The sequence below is a fragment of the Silurus meridionalis genome, chromosome 18, assembly GCF_014805685.1.
Source record: "Silurus meridionalis isolate SWU-2019-XX chromosome 18, ASM1480568v1, whole genome shotgun sequence".
NCBI classification, from domain to species: domain Eukaryota; kingdom Metazoa; phylum Chordata; class Actinopteri; order Siluriformes; family Siluridae; genus Silurus; species Silurus meridionalis.
In genome coordinates, this window is record NC_060901.1 from 17,965,088 (window position 1) to 17,987,359 (window position 22,272).

The window sequence follows — 22,272 nt, forward strand, 5'->3', positions numbered from 1 at the left end:
AAGAAGATTCAGACAAAATCAGATGAAACCAGTTTATCATTTACATATTTATTAACATTTTCATACAAAAGAACAATCCTACAGGCTGAATCGTCGTCTGTTCCGTTCGGTGGTCCTTGGTCATGTCATTCACCTGAAGAGGAGAAAAATAAATAAATATAAAATACAAAAGGCACTTGCTATGGATTATCACGCTTTTGTCCATGCCTGCTTACCAGCATTGAAAAGTTAAATCTGTGATTTCTGTATAAAGATGTCTGCCATGACAAACAGACTGAACAGATCAAAAGATTGGCTATAGAAAACAAATAAGCAATCAGAATCAAGCATTCAGACTAACCACAGTTTAAGATTCCATAATAGCCACTGGGGAAAACCTACATTATTCAGAAAACCAAATCAATAAGACTATAAGATCAAGAATGTCATGTGGATTACTAATAATGTTTATTACCTTCTAATTCATGATGATTTTACCATCATTCCAGCTTCTTTGGGTTGTTGACAGCCACATAGTGATAAAGCACCACCAAAAGGAACAGCGAGACCCCCAGCATGTTGGCAAAAATGGCGAGTTGTACGTCCGTCACCATGCTGTTGGAATAAACCACAAAACTAATCATTATTATTATTACAGTAACAAAAATAAAATTAGCTCTATCCTGGTTCTAAACAATGAATTGGGACATGTCAAAGAGTCGACTCAATTCGTAAATACAATTTTCTTCTCCAACGAGCACAATTTGCAAATGTGTCTTAGTTGTGATTAGTGTATTTATGACTGAACTTGTGTGAAATGTTTATCTTATTAATTTATTTACTTTAAAGACAGAAAATTATTTAAAAAAAGATCCGACTCATAAGAGTCGGCTCACATGCAAAAGAGAGTCGACTCCCTCACGAAGGACACGTCAGTTTTTCCTGAGCAGATTGACCAATAAATACAAAAACAGATTTTCATTTATAATCATTAAAAATAAATGTGGCGAATAATAATGTAATTATTCATTAAAATAATTTTGTACTGAATTTGGTGTGTTAGCTAAGCCGTAGTTTTGTTTAGCAAGACACGCGCGCTAATGATAACCGAATACGTTTTATTACATATATACATTCAAAGTCTCAATAATAGTTATGCGTATTTACGCGCCATTTGTTCTCGTTGATTGCATAATAGAATAAATAACTTACATTTATTGTGAGAGTTGAGTTTGGACTCAGACTAGAACCACGACTGAGACCCGAGCAGCAGCTACACGTTTACTTCCGCTTCTGCGGCCTGAGCCCACGTCATCATGGAACCGCCTCATGCAGTGTTCAAGAAGCGCCGGATTTCCTGTGAATATCTGTTTTTAATTCATTGTTATTCAGGCGTCAGCTGTGTAACGTGATGGAGGGGGTATTGGAGAAGTGAAGAAAAGAGTGCAGAAAGGGTGGAGAAGAAGTGGCATGAGTGATTTGTGGTAGACCTGTTATGGTGTTTAGTTTAGAGACAGCTGGATGTGACTGAGTTGAAGATGATGATGGAGGGACAGGATTAGAAAAAAGATTATTAGAGGTATGGTGTAGGTTGGACGTTTTGGAGACAAGGTGATTGAGATAGTTTGGGCAGGTGCAGAAGGGTGCCATGGGGTGTATCGACGGAAGAATGTTGAGGATGGTGGCACCAGGCAGGAGGAGGCCAAGGTTGAGGTTTATAGAGGAGGTGAGGGAAGACCTGCGGGGGGTTGTTTTGGAAGATGCAGATGTGGAGGACAGTGTTATATGAAGGCAGTGGATTCCCAAACAGGGAACTTCTTCACTTTACTTCTTGATATTTTGTGTTTTTGGGGGAAAAACCCACAATTGAGCAGGAGAGGAGGTTCATTTGCTCTATCCTGGGTTAGGAGTTTATTGCCCCTGTTGGGCCCTCGAGCAGGGCCCTTAACCCTCTCTGCTCTATGCATGCTGTATCATGGGTGACCCTGTGCTCTGACTCCAGCTTCTTCACAACCTCTGGCTTTTATTTAACAATCCGGATACTTAATGATCTGTATTTCTCTCTCTCTCTCTCTCTCTCTCTCTCTCTCTCTCTCTCTCTCTCTCTCTCGTTAAACATGCTCCTGAGCTTCCAGTGACTACCGAAACGGTCCATTTATTGTTTTTGGATCTTCATGATAGATAGATAGATAGATAGATAGATAGATAGATAGATAGATAGATAGATAGATAATTGGTAATTAAAGCAGACTTTAATGAACATGTAGGTGAAGGGAACAGAGGTGATGAGGAGGTTATGGTAGGTATGGTTTTAAGGAGAGGAATGTGGAAGGGCAGATGGTGGTAGATTTTGTTAAAAGGATGGAAATGGCAGTGGTGAACACTTACTTTAAGAAGAAGGAGGATCATAGGGTGACGTATAAGAGTGGAGGAAGGTGCACACAGGTGGACTATGTTCTATGTAGGAGATGCAACCTGATGGAGATTGGAGACTGTTAGGTGTTGGCAGGGGACAGTGTAGCTAGACAGCATCGGATGGTGGTCTGTAGGATGGTTTTGGAGGTGAAGAAGAAAAGGAGGAGAGTGAGGACTAAAGGAAAAATAAGATGGTGGAAACTAAAGGAGGAAGAGTGTAGTGTGAGATTTAGGTAAGAGGTTAGACAGGGGTTGGGTGATTGGGCACCTACTGCAGAAGTGATAAGGAAGGCAGCTAGAAAGATACTTGGTGTGACCTCTGGAATTAGAAAGGAAGACAAGGAGACGTGCTGGTGGAATGAGGAAGTGCAGGAGAGCATAAAGAAAAAGAGGTTGGAGAAACAGAATTGGGATCGACAGAGTGATGAGAAAATTAGGCTGGAGTACAAGGAGGTAAAGAGGGATGTGACGAAAGGAAAAGGCATATGAGGAGCTGTAGGAGAAGTTGGACACTAAGGAAGGAGAAAATGATTTGTAGCGATATGCCAGACAGAGGGACCGAGCTGGGAAGGATGTGTTGCAAGTAAGAACAATAAAGGATGGGGATGGAAATGTGTTGACTAGTGAGGAGAGTGTGTTGAGAAGATGGATTGAGTATTTTTAGCAGCTGATGAATGAGGAAAATGAGAGAGAGAGAAGGTTGGATGATATGGAGACGGTGAAGCAGGAAGTGGATAGGATTAGCAAGGAGGAAGTGAGAGCAGCTATCAAGATGAAAGTCAAAGGATGAAGAGTGGAAATTTGGTAGGACCGTATGGCATGGAGATGTTTAGAAGAGATGCAGTTCAACAAGATTTTGGAAGGTGAGAGGATGCCTGAGGAATAGAGAAGGAGTGTGCTGGTACCGATCTTTAAGAATAAGGGAGATGTGCAGACCTGCAGTAGGAGTAAGACAGAGTACATGTGTGTGAATTAGAGGGAGGGCAGTGGAGTGGTGCGGTTGCTGGGTGAAGAGGTGGAGAAGGTGGAGGAGTTCAGGTCCCTGGGGTCAACAGTGCAAAGTAATGGAGAGTGTTTTAGAGAAGTGAAGAAAAGAGTGCAGGCAGGGTGGAGTGGGTGGAGAAGAGTGACAGGAGTGATTTGTGATAGAAGAGTATCTGTGAGAGTAAATGGGAAAGTTTATAGGACTGTGGTGAGACCTGCGATGTTGTATGGTTTAGAGACAGTGGCATTGAGTAAAAGACAGGAGGTGGAGCTGGAGGTAGCAGAGCTGAAGATGTTGAGATTTTCATTGGGCATGACGACGATGGACAAGATTAGAAATAAGTTTATTAGCGGGACAGCGCATATGGGACATTTTCTAGACAAAGTGAAAGAGGCCTAATTGAGATATTTGGACATGTGCAGAGGAGGGACATGGGGTATATCGGTAGGAGAATGCTGAGGATGGAGCCATGAGGAAGGAGCAAATATGAAAGCCCATAGAGGAGGTTTATGGATGTGGTGAAGGAAGACGCAGGTAGTTGGTTTGAAATAGGCAGATGTAGAGGACGGGGAGGTATGGAGACTGATGATTCGCTGTGGTGACCCCTAATGGGAGCAGCAGAAAGATGAAGAAGAATTAATTGCGTGTTATTAAATTTGTGCCGTTATATATATATATATATATATATATATATATATATATATATATATATATATATATATATATATATATATATATATATATATATAGTATTATTTTATTTTATTTTAATTTTTTAAATCATCTTTTTATTTATTATGAGCGGCCCTGTTGGTGTAAGGGCTGTAATAACTCTCCCCGGCAGCAGGGGGCTCAGGTCGGATAGAGGCTTAAGGAAAGAGACAGGAGTTGGCGCCGAAGAGGAAATTCAAAACACTTCTGTTGTGGATGTTCTGATTATCTGTGTAGTGTTTACTGACCGGCAAACGTCTCTACGAGATACAGGATCTATTCAATCTAGTATTAGTAGGTAACACACACACACACACACACACACACACACACACACACACACACACACACACACACACACACACACACACACAGATATACGTGCGCACACTGCTTTATGCACAAGAAGTGTCACGCACACTCAATATAATGTAAAAACAATGATATACACACACTCCGCGATTGCACACAAAGTGACACACACACACACACACACACACACACACACACACACACACACACACACACACACACAAACAATTAGTACCATGCACATGCAGTGATCTACACACACACATAACCAGGAATATGTGCATGCAATGTTTTACACACACACTCACACATACAATCTGAATAATGCACATGTAGTGATCTACACACACATAACCAGGAATATGTGCATGCAATGTTTTACACAGGGACACACACACTCAGAATAATGCACAAGCGCAGTGATCAATGCAATGTTACACACACACACACACACACAAAAAAAAATCAGCATAATGCAGGAGGGGGGACAGCTTGACAGACTAAAGTACTGCTCTGCTGCATCTCATATTGCCTTCGCACACACACACACACGAATCTCACTGGTGTGTCAGGTATCAGCAGGGTGGGGTGCTGTCATGGTTAATCCAGGAAACTGTCCTAGAAATAATAATCAACTTTCTCCCGGTGAGAAAAGAAAAAATCTGTCCTATCTGCAGGACATCTACAGCGAGTGGTTCCGGGCCAGGAAGATAGTGGAGGACCTCAGCCGTCCCAAAAATGGGCTCTTGTCTCTGTTGCGTTCAGGGAAGCGATCTCGCTCCTTGAAGGAAACACAGAGAGAATGAGGAGGAGCTTCTTGCTGTAGACAATTAGAAGTCTAAACCAGGAACCTAGCATCTAGTCCCTGGACAATTGCACAACTTTAACGCTGGAATGGAACGGCACAGTGACACCTCAAGACCAGCACATGGACACTTTATTCACAATCACACTGCGACATTTCTAATTCTTGTATATATAATATCTCTCAGCTCTCAGTCATGGGTGTGAACGATCTGTGGTCGATCCTGAGTCCAGTGCAGGAATCCGTCCCGCTGTACAGTCTCACGGGGAAAACTCTGGCTGTGGATCTCAGCCTGTGGATCTGTGAGGCCCAGCACGTCCAGGGCATGATGGGGAAAGTCACAAAACCCCACCTACGGTAAAAACCTTTTATTTATTTTTTTTTTACATTCATTGTAATGTGATTTAACCTCAATCGGCCTCTACAGGCTGCACACCGAATGAAACCATTTATCGAACACGTTGTTGTTTGTTGCATACGTTTATCTCACTGGACACTTGAAATTCTTCTGGCAGCAATTTGTTTTTCCGCGCCTCGTCCCTCCTTCGGATGGGCATCAAGCTGGTTTTTGTGATGGAAGGAGAAGCTCCCAAGATCAAGGCCGAGACTATGAGCAAGAGAACAGAGATGGGGTTCCGTGGAAGCAAAACCAAAAGCGTCTCAAAACCAGGAACGGTCAAAAACACCAGCAGGGGGCGATTTAAAGCTGTGCTCAGAGAGGTAATGTTTGGGTGGGGGTGTGTGTGTGTGTGTGTGTGCTGCGGGAGAAGGAAATTTTCACATTTATGGCATTTAGCAGATGCATTTATATATCGTGACTTATATGCATCTTATTTATATATCTGAACAGATTTGGGGTTAAGGGCCTTACTCAGGGGCCCAAAAGTGGCAGCTTGGACCTTCAGGTCCAAAGTCCAATGCCTTAACCCCCTAAGACACATGCAGACGTGTAGTCAAACGCTCATTACATCAAAAGAGTTAATGATTAAAGGATACCATTAAAAAAAAAAGAATACTGATGTAAAATAAAAAGATCAAATGGGATTTACAGTGACAATAGAAACAATGCGGAGTAAATCGAAGTGTCAGCATTTTGCATTTATATTCTGTGAAGGCCGCATGACACTTATTACCTGATCAAGTTCGTTTGTGCAAGATGTGTGGTTTGAAAAGCAACTTTGTTTTGCAACAAAAAAATCAAAAGATGAAATAGTGAATATTGTGCAAAAAAAAATTTGTTGGCAAATATTGTAGAGGGGAAAGCAAGCAAAGAAAACAAGCAAGATGAGGTAATGACGGAGTGATTAAAAGAAAAAAAAGGAAAACAAGGTCATTAATATATATGTAAATACAGTGCATCTGGAAAATGTTCGCTTTTGTTATGGTATGGCTTTATTTCAAAATGAATTCATTTATTCTTTTCCTCAAGATTCTACAAACAAAACCTCGTAATGACAATGTGAAAGAAGTTTGTGTAAAATTTCTACAAATTAAAAAAAAAAAAAAAAAGTAAGAATCTCATGTACATTAGTACTTACAGCCTTTACTTGTTGAAGCTCCTTTGACACCAATTACAGCCTCAAATCTTTTTTGAGTTTCTAAAATTCTTCTTGGCAGAACCTCTCAAGGTTGGATGGGGAGCTTCAGTGCACAGCCATTTTCAGAACTCTCCAGAGATTTTTAATCAGGGTAAAGTCTGTGTGCTGAGGGTCGCTGTTCTGTTGGAAGATGAACCGTTGCTCCAGTCTGAGGTCCAGAGTGCTCTGGAGCAGGTTTTCATCAAGGATGACTCTCTACATTGCTGTATTCATCTTTCCCTCGATCCTAATTCCTCACAGCATGATGCTGCCACCACCATGCTTCACTATAGGGATGGTATTGGCCAGGTGATGAGCGGCACCTGGTTTCCTCCAGACATGTTGCTTCGCATTCAGGCTAAAGAGTTCAAGTTTTGTTTCTCATGGTCTGAGAGTCCCTCAGGTGCTATTTGGCAAACTCCAGGTGGGCTGTCATGTGCCTTTTATTGAGGAGTGGCTTCCGTCTTTCCACTCTACCATACAGGCCTGATTGGTGGTGTGCTGCAGAGATGGTTGTTCTTCTGGAAGGTTCTTCTCTCTCCACAGAGAAACGCTAAAGCTCTTTTTGAGTGACCATCAGGTTTTTGGTCAGCTCCCTAACTTCTCCCACGATAGCTCAGTTTAGCCTGGCGGCTCCGCTCTAGGAAGAGTCCTGATGGTTCCAAAATTCTCCCATTTACGGATGATTGAGGCCACTGTGCTCATTGGGACCTTCAATGCCGCAGAAACTTTTCTGTCCCCTTCCCCAGATCTGTGCCTCGATACGATCCTGTCTCGGGGGTCTACAGACATTTCTTTGGACTTCATTCCTTGCTTTGTGCTCTGACATTCACTGATAACTGTGGGACCTTCTATAGACAGGTGTGTGCCTTTCCACATCATGTCCAATCAACTGAATTGAAAGCACTTCTTTCACATTGTCATTATGGGGTTTTGTTTATAGAATCTTGAGGAAAAAAATGATTTAAAAGTGAAAGGCTATGAAAACTTTCCAGATGCACTGTATATAAACAATAAAAAAATATGAGGCTGATTATTGTGCAAAAAAAGGAAAGATGAGGTAGTAAATATTAATATATAAAATAACGTGTGTGTGTGTGTGTGTGTGTGTGTGTGTGTGTGTGTGTTTCAGTGTTCTGATATGTTAGACTATTTGGGAATCCCATGGGTGTCTGCAGCGGGCGAGGCAGAGGCCATGTGTGCATTTTTGGACGCGCAGGGTTTGGTGGACGGCTGCATCACGAGTGATGGCGACGCTTTTCTGTACGGCGCACAAACCGTCTACAGAAACTTCAACATGAACACAAAGGTCCTTTCTTATATACCGTAAAACACGCATGAGCCCACCTCATTGTCTACCCATGAATACAAAACTCTTGCCCCCAAACCCCAAGGTGGTGCAAGTAACGTTTTGACAGATCGTCTCAACTCGTGATCAATAATGAGGTCTACGATGGCCTAATAGAAGCCAAACATGAAGAAGCATTCTGGACCAGATGTCAGTTTTATACATTTTTTTTTTTTTTTTTTACCATGGCTCAGCTTTTCTTCTTGTCCTCAGGCCATGACTTTTTTCTTATTAGTAATATTTCTACACACGGTTATATGAACTTTTAAGAAAAGAAACGGTTGTACCTTTTAAACATGTAACGGTAATGAAGTTAATAAATGCTTTAGAAGTATTGTTTATTTCAACATTTACATATACATAATTAAATTGCTTCGTTTGTTAACTAGTTAATGCACTATGAACTGACATTAATGAAGTACAGTAGTGTCTAAACAAACAGCACATAGAATTCAGTGTCATTCAGTGATTCGCCTCTAGAGGCCACTCTCGTTAATGACAGCGGACCTTCTCAGGCATTCCAGTGCAGACGCGACCCGGGAAAAACTATAAGTATGGATTTTCGCTGAAATTTGATCAACTTTCGGTGCTGATGAATCATCAAAACAGAATGATCTACTTAAAATGCCTGCATATCCTTATTATACAATGATCTATCCTGTTTAATTTCCTGTATTTTGCCTTCTCTCTTTCATTCACATATCAGGACCCTCAGATAGACTGCTATAAGATGTCCAGAATAAAGACGGAGCTGCAAATGAAGCGAGAGACACTCGTGGGCCTGGCCGTGCTCCTCGGCTGTGACTACATTCCTAAAGTATGCTAAAGGCTACACAGAGATTATTGGCATGCACTGTATATGATGGCCATTTGAGTGAATATTTTAAGCTAAATGCTTTTTTTCTTTTCTTTTTTTTTGGCCCTTCAGGGTGTTCCAGGCATCGGGAAAGAACAAGCTCTTAAATTTATACAGAATTTAAAAGACACGACTCTTCTCCAAAAGTAGGTGCAAAAACATTTCCAACTGGGGGGTTTTATAACCGAAGCATCACACAATAACTGCTCATAGTTGGCATTATTCAAACATTAATAAAATAAAAATATATATATATATATATATATATATATATACAGGGAGTGCAGAATTATTAGGCAAATGAGTATTTTGACCACATCATCCTCGTTATGCATGTTGTCTTACTCCAAGCTGTATAGGCTGGAAAGCCTACTACCAATTAAGCATATTAGGTGATGTGCATCTCTGTAATGAGAAGGGGTGTGGTCTAATGACATCAACACCCTATATCAGGTGTGCATAATTATTAGGCAACTTCCTTTCCTTTGGCAAAATGGGTCAAAAGAAGGACTTGACAGGCTCAGAAAAGTCAAAAATAGTGAGATATATTGCAGAGGGATGCAGCAGTCTTAAAATAGCCAAGCTTCTGAAGCGTGATCATCGAACAATCAAGCGTTTCATTCAAAATAGTCGACAGGGTCGCAAGAAGCGTGTGGAAAAACCAAGGCGCAAAATAACTGCCCGTGAACTGAGAAAAGTCAAGCGTGCAGCTGCCAAGATGCCACTTGCCACCAGTTTGGCCATATTTCAGAGCTGCAACATCACTGGGTGCCCAAAAGCACAAGGTGTGCAATACTCAGAGACATGGCCAAGGTAAGAAAGGCAGAAAGTCGACCACCACTGAACAAGACACACAAGCTGAAAGCGTCAAGACTGGGCCAAGAAATATCTCAAGACTGATTTTTCTAAGGTTTTATGGACTGATGAAATGAGAGTGAGTCTTGATGGGCCAGATGGATGGGCCCGTGGCTGGATTGGTAAAGGGCAGAGAGCTCCAGTCCGACTCAGGCGCCAGCAAGGTGGAGGTGGAGTACTGGTTTGGGCTGGTATCATCAAAGATGAGCTTGTGGGGCCTTTTCGGGTTGAGGATGGAGTCAAGCTGAACTCCCAGTCCTACTGCCAGTTTCTGGAAGACACCTTCTTCAAGCAGTGGTACAGGAAGAAGTCTGCATCCTTCAAGAAAAACATGATTTTCATGCAGGACAATGCTCCATCACACACGTCCAAGTACTCCACAGCGTGGCTGGCAAGAAAGGGTATAAAAGAAGAAAATCTAATGATATGGCCTCCTTGTTCACCTGATCTGAACCCCATTGAGAACCTGTGGTCCATCATCAAATGTGCGATTTACAAGGAGGAAAACAGTACACCTCTCTGAACAGTGTCTGGGAGGCTGTGGTTGCTGCTGCAATGTTGATGGTGAACAGATCAAAACACTGACAGAATCCATGGATGGCAGGCTTTTGAGTGTCCTTGCAAAGAAAGGTGGCTATATTGGTCACTGATTTGTTTTTGTTTGGTTTTGAATGTCAGACATGTATATTTGTGAATGTTGAGATGTTATATTGGTTTCACTGGTAAAATAAATAATTGAAATGGGTATGCATTTGTTTTTTGTTAAGTTGCCTAATAATTATGCACAGTAATAGTCACCTGCACACACAGATATCCCCTAAAATAGCTAAAACTAAAAACTACTTCCAAAAATATTCAGCTTTGATATTAATGAGTTTTTTGTGTTCATTGAGAACATGGTTGTTGTTCAAATTAAATCCTCAAATAAAATTAATCCTCAAAAATACAACTTGCCTAATAATTCTGCACTCCTGTATATATATATATATATATATATATATATATATATATATATATATATATATATATATATATATATATATATATATATATATATACATACACCCCTGACTGACTAATCTCGCTTTAATTGACGATCGAGAGATGAGTAGGCTCCTCCCACCATGAGCGCACAGTCAGTTTAGCTCTTTTAATCTCCCTGCCATGGTTGCATGATCTGGATCTCCAGGCGACAAGGGGGTCAATTTCTTTGAGCTATATGAGAGCCCAGGAACAGCAAAAATTGAATTTGTAGATTCAAGACAGGGCAGTATGTTTGCTTTGTGCCTTTCAGATAGTCATTTTGCTGCTTGCTCCTTAATATGGTCCCATTTTAGCATAAGATGGAAAGAGGAGGTTTGAGTCATTTGGTGGTTTATCGACTGTTTTTTTATAGATTCAGTGATTGGAGGAAATCCACTTACGATGTTCAGGAGTTTCCTGTGAAGAAGGTCACCCACTGTCTGGTGTGCCGTCACCCTGGTGAGGTTACCACACATTGCAATATACATTACATTATCCAACCATCCAGCCACCTGCACACCCACCCACCCACAGTGTGGATGGACTTGTCCCCTTAGACAGAGTCACTCAGTGTTTTGGGCTTCTAGAATCAGTGACGCCATGTGCTGTTTGTTTTTTCACGTGAGACTGCGCGCTGCATGGAGAGCGCTATATTATATTTATTATATATCATTCATATATTCATTTCCTTTAGCACATTTCCATGATTCAGTAATGTTTTCTTTTTTATTTACATAATACAGATCAGTACTATTTTACATGGAGTATGTTTGTTTGGTTCTCAGTAAAATCCCGTACCAGTCCACCTGTAATTCTCTCCTTCTCCCAAATGTGGCAGGTTCTGCTAAAGCTCACGAGCGCAGTGGCTGTGTGTTCTGCGGCAGCGAGAAATTCTGCCAGCCTCAAGACTATGACTCGCAGTGTCCCTGTGACTGGCACCGCACCGAGCACGCTCGCCAGGCCTCCTCGGTCGAAACCATCATCAAAAAGTTAGAGGCAAAGATTATGACTGAAATTTCTAGCGAACTCCACAGAAGTTGAAAATATGAAATTAACATGCAGAATAGGTTGCCTGGGGGAAGAAAGGTTCTGTGATCCGTGGAGCCGGCCAGGCGGCAAAAGTTAAAAAAGGAGACGGCTTGGATGAGAGGGTAATTTTCGGAGCCCCTTATCCTCAATCTGGATGTATACAGTTCTTGAAAGGTGGCCAGGGGAGCACCTATAATCCAAAGTCCAAACAGTCATTTTTAGTCTTCTGATATCTGATTTTGCAGAGTAAAACCAGACAGTTATTGAAGTGCAAGGGACAGACCCTTGGCCCCTTCAGCACAGCCCTTAAACCTCAGCTGCTTAGTTGTAAAATTATAAGTTGCTCTAGAAGAAACCTTCAGAGGAACCAGACTCACCGAATATCCATTCATAACAATTCCATCATTGTTAAGGTGTGCTGTTCAGTGATTGGTGCTAAACTGGTCCTGAGCCATTGTAGTAGACTGTTGATATTAATTACAGTCCAAATCCATCCCCAAAATACTTGAGCTCGCCGGGTCGAAAGGAATCGGGGCAGATCTGAAGAGTTCTTCACGTTCCGGAGATGCACTACACTCGCTAAAACCCTACAAAGCACTGACTAAACAAGCATTTCTATGCAGAAACCGTCCCCATCTTAACATGCGCTACTATAAAACTAATCAACACCATCAGACAATCGGATAAATAATCGGAGTGCTTGTTCTCATCCATTCTCCTGTATGTTATGCAAATACAGTTCATTCGCTAAAATGTCTAGGCTCAGCAAATTGTGTCCTTGTTTGTTATATTATGTACTTGAAATACCACAATAATGTATTACTTCTTTCTCTCTTTTATTTATTTTTTTTAATATATAATGATCGCTGAAAGGAAAACTCTGGCCTGTGACATGTTCCCTTTTACAGAGGTGAGTACCATTGATACTTCCTAGACTTTATTTTAGACTTAAATTAGTACCATTTAGTTACATGTATCTTTTCTTTCAGATCATCAATGAATTTCTGGTTCCGAAGGACAAACCTGTTAACGGTTTTAGAAGACGGAAACCCAACCTCCTCCTCATGCAGGTCTATCTGGATTCTGAACTGGATTCTAGATGTCTGATTTTTGTGACCTAGGCTATACTGTGTGTATATATATATATATATATATATATATATATATATATATATATATATATATACATACAGTGAGGAAAATAAGTATATAAACACCCTGCTATTTTGCAAGTTCTCCCACTTAGAAATCATGGAGGGGTCTGAAATTATCATCGTAGGTGCATGTCCACTGTGAGAGACATAATCTAAAAAAGAAAATCCAGAAATCACAATATATGATTTTTAAACTATTTATTTGTATGATACAGCTGCAAATAAGTATTTAAACACCTGTCTATCAGCTACAATTCTGACCCTCAAAGACCTGTTAGTCTGCCTTTAAAATGTCCACCTCCACTACATTTATTATCCTAAATTAGATGCACCTGTTTGAGGTCGTTAGCTGCATAAAGACACCTGTCCACCCCATACAATCAGTAAGAATCCAACTACTAACATGGCCAAGACCAAAGAGCTGTCCAAAGACACTAGAGACAAAATTGTACACCTCCACAAGGCTGGAAAGGGCTACGGGGAAATTGCCAAGCAGCTTGGTGAAAAAAGGTCCACTGATGGAGCAATCATTAGAAAATGATAAAGAGCTAAACATGTCAAGCTAAACATGACTGGCCATGACTTAGGGCATTGAAGATGGGTCGAGGCTGTGTCTTCCAACATGACAATAACCCGAAGCACACAGCCAGGATAACCAAGCAGTGGCTCTGTAAGAAGCATATCAAGGTTCTGGCATGGCCTAGCCAGTCTCTAGACCTAAACCCAATAGAGAATCTTTGGAGAGAGCTCAAACTCTGTGTTTCTCAGCGACAGGCCAGAAACCTGACTGATCTAGAGAAGATCTGTGTGGAGGAGTGGGCCAAAATCCCTCCTGCAGTGTGTGCAAACCTGGTGAAAAACTACAGGAAACGTTTGACCTCTGAAATTGCAAACAAAGGCTACTGTACCAAATATTAACATTGACTTTCTCAGGTGTTCAAATACTTATTTGCAGCTGATTTTTGAAATAGTTATTTTTTTTTTTTTTTAGATTATGTCTCTCACAGTGGACATCCATGACTTCTAAGTGGGAGAACTTGCAAAATAGCAGGGTAATATATGTGTGTTTGTATGTGTATGTGTATGTATTTGTATGTGTGTGTGTGTGTGTGTGTGTGTGTGTGTGTGTGTGTGTGTGTGTGTGTGTGTATATATATATATATATATATATATATATATATATATATATATATATATATATATAATGTGTATGTGTATAATATACAGTATCTCACAAAAGTTAGTACACCCCTCACATCTTCTCAAGGGGGTGATACTATAGAAATGAAACTTGGAGCTGTTAGTTCTTGGGGTGTACTAACTTGTATGTTAAGTTATTTTCAGAGGACATTAAATCTAAACTTCTATACAAGCTGCACATTGACTACTCTAAAATATATTCAAGTTTCATTTCTATAGCCTTGTCTGAAATCGTTGCTGAAATGTGAGGGTTGTACTCATTCTTTTAAAAATGTGTGTGTATATTAGATTTATAGTGAGTACATGTAGCGTACATTATACAGTTCTGTAGTAGCGTAGCCTATACGTAGTTTCTCTGCTTATTTATCAGTCCAAGTGTGAAATGATGTCAAAAACAGAGTTAAAGATACACGTCACCGCACTCTTTACTTTTTGTACTGCATTAACTTTTGACTAAAATTTTAATGAATGTTTTTATTGGTACATTTCATTATTTCAACATAAAACGTAAACATTTTTTGGTCTATCGTGATACGAGACCCAGGGAAATCTGCCAAAATAATGTCTACAAAATATATATATATATATATATATATATAGTACTATATATTATATATAGCATTGTTGTTCCCTTTTAGAATTTTGCTCTGGACAAGATGGAGTGGCCCAAACATTACACCAGTGAGAAAGTTCTTGCTCTGATGACCTACGCCGAGCTCATGAACAGAAATCAAGGGACACAATCGTCAACTCAGATACAACCCATTCGGTATGTGGGGATTTTTATTTTGGTGTATGTTTTTATGTAGATAGATGTTCTCATCTTGCAAATTAACTTCACAGAATCTAATGACAGACAGCATTATTATTCAGAATGTGCGTTGTAGTAGGAGCTCCTCATGCTAGTATTCGTAGTAACGGAATGCTAGCAAGCTACATCCCTGTTAGAAGTTAAAGCTATAGTACAAATGAAGCTATATTAACGCCTATATTAACGCTATATTAATGTCCAATCAGACATTTCAGACTGAAAACAAACACAAAGATATACAGTTTTAGCTTCAGAGACTTCTGTGGAAAAAGTATTTGCACCCTGAATTTTTTTTATTAGATTTTTTGCATATTTGTCAAACTTTGTTAGATCATTAAGCTAATTTTCATATTAAACAAAGACATCCTGAGTAAATACAGGTTTTAAATGTTTTCATTTCTTAAAAAAAAAAGATAAATCTGTCCCAAACCCTAGGCGAAAAAGTAATTGCCCCCTAAACCTAATAACCAATAATACCTGCAATCAATCTTTTGCCATAACTGGTGTCTGCAATAAGTATTTCACATCGTTGTGGAGGAATTGCTGGTGTTTCTTCAGGGTTTCACAGATTTTCCCAAAAATTATTGACATCATCTAAAAACTACATTTAGTATTAATCGGGATAAAGTTTAATATTTAAATTAGCTTGATGAATCATTTAAGAGTGACGGATATGCAAAAAACTCAATCAGGACGGGGCAAATAATTTTTTTCCCCGTCAGTTTAAATTCTTTGCTTTCAATTTTGATAATTTTTTTATTATTATTTTTTTTTTACCTGAGAAACTGTGATGGAACTCTTTGCCAATAAAAAGATAAAGAAAATAAGCGCTTTTAATTAGATTGTTTGCTAAATATATATAAATATTAATAATATGAAAACATTAAAATGTATATTTTTTAGAATCGACTTGCTTTTGTGGATACATCCGGAGGTACATTAGGTGGTTAAATCTTTAACATTGGTCTCACAGATTATTGTTTTGAGAACATAAATACCTCAGGAACTCGATGCTTGATAGACAGACAGACAGACAGACAGACAGACAGACAGACAGACAAAGAAAGAAAGAAAGAAAGAAAGAAAGAAAGAAAGAAAGAAAGAAAGAACTTTACTGTCATTGCATTGTACAGGTACACAGCAACGAAATGCAGTTTGGCATCTACCAGAAGTGCAAAATGTAGCAGTCGTGCAAAAGTGCAGATAAATATATGGCATATTTACAGCAAGTGATAAATATGTAAACATATGTAAAGTGAGTAAATATAAAGGCAGTAGCAGTGCAGAGATGTGTGGACATCAATTTAGAGTACAGGAATGGTTTTGAGGCCAAGTGCATTAAAGAGTAATGTGCAGAAGTGAAGGTTATAAGATTATGGCATTTAAAAATTAGCAGCTAAATAACCAGTCTACTATATATATATAAATACGTAAGCATATGTACAGTGAATAAATATGAGGCAGTAACAGTGCAGAGATGTGTGGACACCATTAAGAAGTACAGGAATGGTTCTTAAGGCTATGGCTAATCTAGCTGGCTAGATTAGCAAAGCACACACTCATGGAGGAGTCCATGTTTTTTTTCCTAGGGTATAAAATAAAAATATGCTGAAATTATTCCAAAAGCAAGTCAAAGTACAAGTGATTTACTTGGAGCCAAATTGCTGTTTGTTACACAGAATACACAAGCGACGCGTAAGGAACGGTGTCTCCTGCTTCGAAATCGTCTGGAGGAAACCAGGTGAGATTTTTTTTTATCTCAAACGAATCTGAAATCTGAATACATTTACAATACTGATAATCTATTCTTCAAGGGTAATTATATACAGTGATTAGCATCCATCACACAGGCCAGGTATTCAGGTTTTAAAATATTTCTTGTTCAGGCACAGAGTCCTGTAGGTCTGAACGTGTGACAAGCGTCACTGCGGCTTCTTGTTAGTGTCTTGTTGTGAAAGCAGACGTGAAGGAGATTGGTGGTGTGATTTGTGAGTCGCAGGTGATGGAACAAATGTAACATCCTGACGTGCTAAACTTCGCTTCCTGTGAAAACTGTGAAGTCCTCGTGTCCTGCACTCACCCGATCCATGCTAACACATTAAAAAAAAATAATAAAATGAAGGGAGATTTGCAAACTGAGGGGGACGATGATCTCATTCTTTTCATGCATTTAGTAACGATTATTTAGGATTTATTCAAGCAAAAAATCCATCACTTTGTATCTAAATATTTGATAATTTTAACATCTAATGTGAAAAATATTTTTTTTTCATCCTCACACCAAACGATTGTGAAGCAAAGTAAAAGGACCCGATCTTGTGTGCACATTCTCTTGAAAACGCAGATCATTACGTGTTTCCTGAGGACGGCCCTCAGGACCAGTCGGACGTAGTGAGCACCGTGGAAGAGGAAAACCTGTTCACCGTAGCTTTCCCAGACATTGTCCAGCTCTTCCACAAGGAAACAGCCGAGGCCAAGGACAACAAGTTGAAAAGTATGTCCCTGTTTTTCCCTCCTTTCACACATTCAGCACTTCGGACTCAACTTCTTTTAATTCCATATCATTGTTTTGCATTGAGTGTATTAAATTATGGGTTTTTTCATGACTGTGACCCAAATTTGCATGCCATAGCTCATTATTCTGCTCTTGATCATATGAATTCTTTGTGATTGCAATTCTTACTACACTCGTTCTAAAATTATTGGCACCCTCACGCCATTGAATTTCTTTCTGTAACATCTCAGGATGTCTGCAAAAACAAGTCTGTATGCAAAAAACAGCTTACGTTTTTACATAATGTCGATTTCTTTTGCTTCTTTAAGCATTTCAGCGATCGAGTACCAATGTTCGAATCTCTTCCTCCTGACAGAAGCAATCTTGTTTTTTATTTTTTTTTCCTCCAATCAAATATCTAAAATATCCTTGCACAAAGTCGAATTGCTATTCACAATCATTAATAATGTTAGTAAGATTAAGCATTAAATATTCATGAGTACATGCCCACAGATCAGCCTCCAAACCATCAACGATCCACAAATAGTTAAAAAATGGTAAGATATCCTTTCCTAACCAAACATTGATGCTATTGTGAGCCAAAAAGGCTGATTATTGCTTTCATTCGATCTCAGTAAGTGGAAATAATTCTAGAGTGATTGTAATGAAACATTATTTTTATTCGATTCTAAAATTAAATACTTTCATCTATTATATGAGTAAATAATTTTTTACATATATATTGTTATATATACACCGAACTTTTTTTTTTTTTTTTTTTTTTTTTTAAATAAGTGTGGAGGGGGGAGGGATAGTTTTGTCGGGCCCTGTATTTAAAGTGGCAGAAATCGCTCATTAAGTTTGCGGATACTTAATACATCGGTGACCTTGTTAGTGAAGCAGGCTGCTGTGTCCGCTGGCGAAACCCAGTGATCCTGACAATTTCTTGGGTGGTTAAGTAAATGAGCTTTTCCTTCTGTGATGTGGCAAAGATCAAAGCCTCGAACTGTGATTGTGACACCCGGCGGTGTTTGGCTCGCTAACCCCTCACACTTACCCAGCCAGATCCCAGCAGTCGTTCTGCACTCAAACACTTTGATTAACACGAGGTGTTGCACAGGAGTCCCTGTCAATTTAACCTGCTTTCACTGGCCTGTAACACACACACAAGTTTCCTCTCCTTCACCCACCCTCACCCTCCTATTTTCCTGATTTCATGTTACAAATAACCGTCCATGTTTCTGTACATTCTTTAAGAAAAGTGCGACCACGATATTCCTTTATTATGTCTATCCTACACCCAGACACTTATTTTGTAGCAGGAGGTAAACCTAAACATCTATCAAAATTTAACACTATAACACCTCAATAATAAATGTAACTTGGGAGAATATCCTCGGCTGTAATTTCTAAAATTAGCGTTTATCTTCGAGCATTTGTTATTAATGTATTTTTATTCCTGACAAAGATTTTATCGATTTTTAAAAATCTTTTTTCCCTTTTAATGCAAACCTGTTCTGTCAACAGAAAAGAAACCGAAAGCAGAAAAAGAGAAGGCGGCTGTTTCCTCTGACAGAGTCACGGATCTTTTTGCGCAGATGTCACTCAAAAGTTCATGTCTCGAACCCGTCAAATCCTCAGAAAAAGGCTTAGAGACGACCCCAGTTCTAGAGAGTGATCTTGACCATTGTTCCATTGTTCCTCCATCAAATCTCACTGTACACTCTCACGAAATCCGGTCAGCCTCCGAGGTCTCTCCTTCCTCACAGCTTGCGTTCCCCTGCCATACAGGAGCATCATCTCAAGCCCAGACATCCCTTTCAGTATCTGTAGTGATTAATGAGCTTCACTTGAGCAGCATAGACTGGGATGCTCAGTCCTTCACTGCTGCTCCATCTCCTCAGACTCAACACCATAAATCCGATCTACAACCGGCGAACAGATCAGACGAAGGAACCGAAACGCGACGCTCATCTAATGAAGCGCAGTCGGATTGTGTGGAATTGTGTCGAAGTTCACTGATGGAAAGGGTCCGCTTAAGGAACACGGTAAAGTGTTCTGGCTCTGGGAATAATGAAGAGAAGGAATCAGTTGCTTTAAGTTCAGAGCACAAGCCATTATCCGAGAATCCTAAAGTACCTCTTCTGCCACTGTACCAAAAATCAAAGCTAAGCAGAATCACAGCTCTTGATTCAAAGCAGCCCAAAGTGTCTGTTCCTGTCCTGGACCCGGTCCCGGTCCGGGCTCCACCAAAATACAAATTTTCCAAGGTGAAACAATTGAGCAGACCGTCCAACGATTCAAATACAGAAAGAGTGTGGAAGACGAGCGTTTGTCGAAGACAAGAATCTTCCGGCGATGAGAGTGAGGTGGAGAATCGGCCGTTAACCAGTCAGAACCAACGCAAACTAAAAACCATCAACAAACCTAAATCAGGGATTCAGGCACAAAAACATATTACACAGGACAGATGCAACGAGTGGACAAATTCTGTAGACACACACCATGTGGCAGATTCCACAACGCCTAAAAAACAACCGCACATCACGCGAACAAATCCTCTCAAACATACGCCCACAAAAAACGCTGATGATGACGACGACGACGATGATGACGATGCATCGATTTGTAGCCCTTTGCCACTTGCTGAGAGGCTGAAACTGAAACTTAACAAATAAATAAATGTTTTTTATTCGTTCAATTCAACTGATTTTTAGTAAATTCTTCATCATTTTTAATAAAGTGTGGGTTGGTCTTTTTTTAATATTCACCACATTTCCACATCTCTCAGTTTCTATACACCAATAACCCGTCGTCACTTCTCGCCTTTGAATTAACATCCGATTAACTTCCTACCAGGCCACCGAGCCACGTGTTGATTTTGTGCCACGGAGTAACAGCTGAGTACTAATAAGGACGTTAAAACAAAATGTGTCACTTCCTTTTCCTCGCACAGATCTTTTAAACATGGCAAGCTTTTATTGCGCACTCGGTGTTGGTCTTCCTCGGCCCATGTAGTGCCATGTTGCACACCTTTTCAGACATGAAAGCTTTGAGAGGTCTGTACAGCAGGAGCGCATGGACAGCTGCAAAACTCACACGAGATGGTAGTGGAGCAGGTTCTTTTTTTTCTTTTTATTATTTTTTTTGCCTTATTTTATTTGTTGGCATACATTGAACACTCCAAAGTAGCCTATAGCTACTCAAATACTCACTTAATAATAATAATAATAAAATAAGATGAAAAAAAAGTGGTGTTGCACATTTAAAATAAATAAAAATGCAATAATATTTTGTCATTTTATTTATTTCTTTTTCAAAAAATGTGCAATACCAGATTGTTTTTTCTTCTTTAATTCATCTTTTTATAAAAATGTGCAACTGGAAATTTCTGTCACCATAACCAATAATATTTAATAAAATAAAACAAGTAAAATACGAATAAACCCTAGACAGGGGATATAGCTTGTCTTTATAACAATAATAAACTATTTACAATAAAGAAAATTTATTGTTTATTAGTTTTACTACTAATAGTCCATATCATTTTGTCATCAAATTAAAGTTGTTTAAAAACAGTACATCCGATTATTCAATAATTATTTTAGTAAGTTTATTAAAAATGATTATTGTTCATAAATAATAGATAGCTAAAAGTAAAATAGCTTAACTTCTATTAATAATAATGATTAGAATCGAAATAAATTAGTAATAGTTATGTTGCACCATTAAAATGCCCCGTATCCACGTGTTTTAGGATATTAATTCGTTTTTATCTGCTACTGCAGTGTTGCTATTAAAAATAATTGTAAAAAAAATCGATAAAGATTGTATTTATTAATATAGAAACAAAGTATGTGAAATAAGTATATAGTAATATGTTTTGCTGTTCTTTTAAATGTGTGTGTGTGTGTGTGTGTGTGTGTGTGTGTGTGTGTGTGTGTGTGTGTGGTTTTGCTGCAACATCAGCAGATTTCAGAACATTAGCTTTTACTGATTGATTTATTGATTTGATTAATCACTTTATTCATCCTAAAAATAAATTCACATCTTACATTTAAATAATTAATTAATTAATTAAAAGTTTGCATCAATCTTTTTTACCTAATAAAATTGTTTGATGTATGAACTATATTGAATTACAGGAAGAACATTTTCCTTTACAATAAAATGATTTTTTTTTCTATTACTTGAACAGCACAAAGACTAAAAAGTATACTTATCAATTTATATAAAAGATGACAAAAGTATAAATGTAAAAGAGATACAGTATATAAAGAAGTATATGAAGAATAAAGAAGCTGATATTGTGTATAGAAATAAAGATACCAAATTTCTCACATCAGTATTAGTTTTATTTTTTTATTTTTTTCCTTAACATGAATTTCAGTGAACATTTACAATCTAGATAGATAGATAGATAGATAGATAGATAGATAGATAGATAGATAGATAGATAGATAGATGGATTGATGGATTGATGGATTGATGGATTGATGGATGGATGGAGCATCTCTGGTCTACAGAATCTATATGCTCACATGCCATGTTATATATGAGAAGATAGAAAAAGAAGGGAATGGGACCCCCATTGTACTTATAGATGTAATTAACTACAACTAAAAAAAAAATCAAGCATTAGAGCAGGAGATTTTAAAAGTTGCATTTTTTAATTTTTATATATATATATATATATATATATATATATATATATATAT

The 22,272-nt window shown here is 38.8% G+C and overlaps 2 protein-coding genes across 6 annotated transcripts; one reads left to right on the top strand and one right to left on the bottom strand.

The window, feature by feature from the left end:
• Positions 1-32: 32 nt before the first annotated feature.
• ost4 (oligosaccharyltransferase complex subunit 4 (non-catalytic)) lies at positions 33-1,484 on the bottom strand. 4 transcript variants are annotated; one of them, XR_006928542.1, is made up of 4 exons: positions 1,470-1,484; positions 1,192-1,336; positions 455-594; positions 33-133 (listed from the first exon to the last, which is right to left on the bottom strand). XR_006928542.1 is itself a non-coding variant. In XM_046873236.1 (2 exons), exon 1 carries the CDS (start codon positions 591-593, stop codon positions 480-482), a length of 114 nt encoding a protein of 37 aa, XP_046729192.1. In that variant the 5' UTR covers position 594; the 3' UTR covers positions 33-133; positions 455-479. The 4 variants fall into 4 exon arrangements, 1 of the variants encoding a protein (XP_046729192.1); XR_006928541.1 differs by lacking the exon at positions 1,470-1,484 and having other exon boundaries at positions 1,192-1,349; XR_006928540.1 differs by lacking the exons at positions 1,192-1,336; positions 1,470-1,484 and adding an exon at positions 216-295.
• A 2,710-nt stretch (positions 1,485-4,194) lies between these two features.
• LOC124401177 (flap endonuclease GEN homolog 1) lies at positions 4,195-20,292 on the top strand. 2 transcript variants are annotated; one of them, XM_046873235.1, is made up of 14 exons: positions 4,195-4,388; positions 5,395-5,564; positions 5,723-5,927; positions 7,917-8,093; positions 8,839-8,949; positions 9,061-9,134; positions 11,240-11,325; positions 11,705-11,855; positions 12,769-12,805; positions 12,885-12,965; positions 14,888-15,018; positions 16,740-16,801; positions 17,405-17,554; positions 19,082-20,292. In XM_046873235.1, the coding sequence occupies exons 2-14, from the start codon at positions 5,404-5,406 to the stop codon at positions 20,230-20,232; spliced, it is 2,577 nt and encodes an 858-aa protein (XP_046729191.1). In that variant the 5' UTR covers positions 4,195-4,388; positions 5,395-5,403; the 3' UTR covers positions 20,233-20,292. The 2 variants fall into 2 exon arrangements, with proteins under 2 accessions (XP_046729191.1, XP_046729190.1); XM_046873234.1 differs by having other exon boundaries at positions 4,196-4,384.
• Positions 20,293-22,272: the final 1,980 nt, after the last annotated feature.

Coding starts and splice junctions, on each gene's coding strand:
- ost4 (XM_046873236.1), bottom strand. CDS start 593: ATGGTGACGGACGTACAACTCGCCATTTTTGCCAACATGCTGGGGGTC.
- LOC124401177 (XM_046873235.1), top strand. CDS start 5,404: ATGGGTGTGAACGATCTGTGGTCGATCCTGAGTCCAGTGCAGGAATCC. Junction 5,928..7,916: donor TTAAAGCTGTGCTCAGAGAG/GTAATGTTTGGG, acceptor TGTGTGTTTCAG/TGTTCTGATATGTTAGACTA. Junction 9,135..11,239: donor GACACGACTCTTCTCCAAAA/GTAGGTGCAAAA, acceptor GTTTTTTTATAG/ATTCAGTGATTGGAGGAAAT.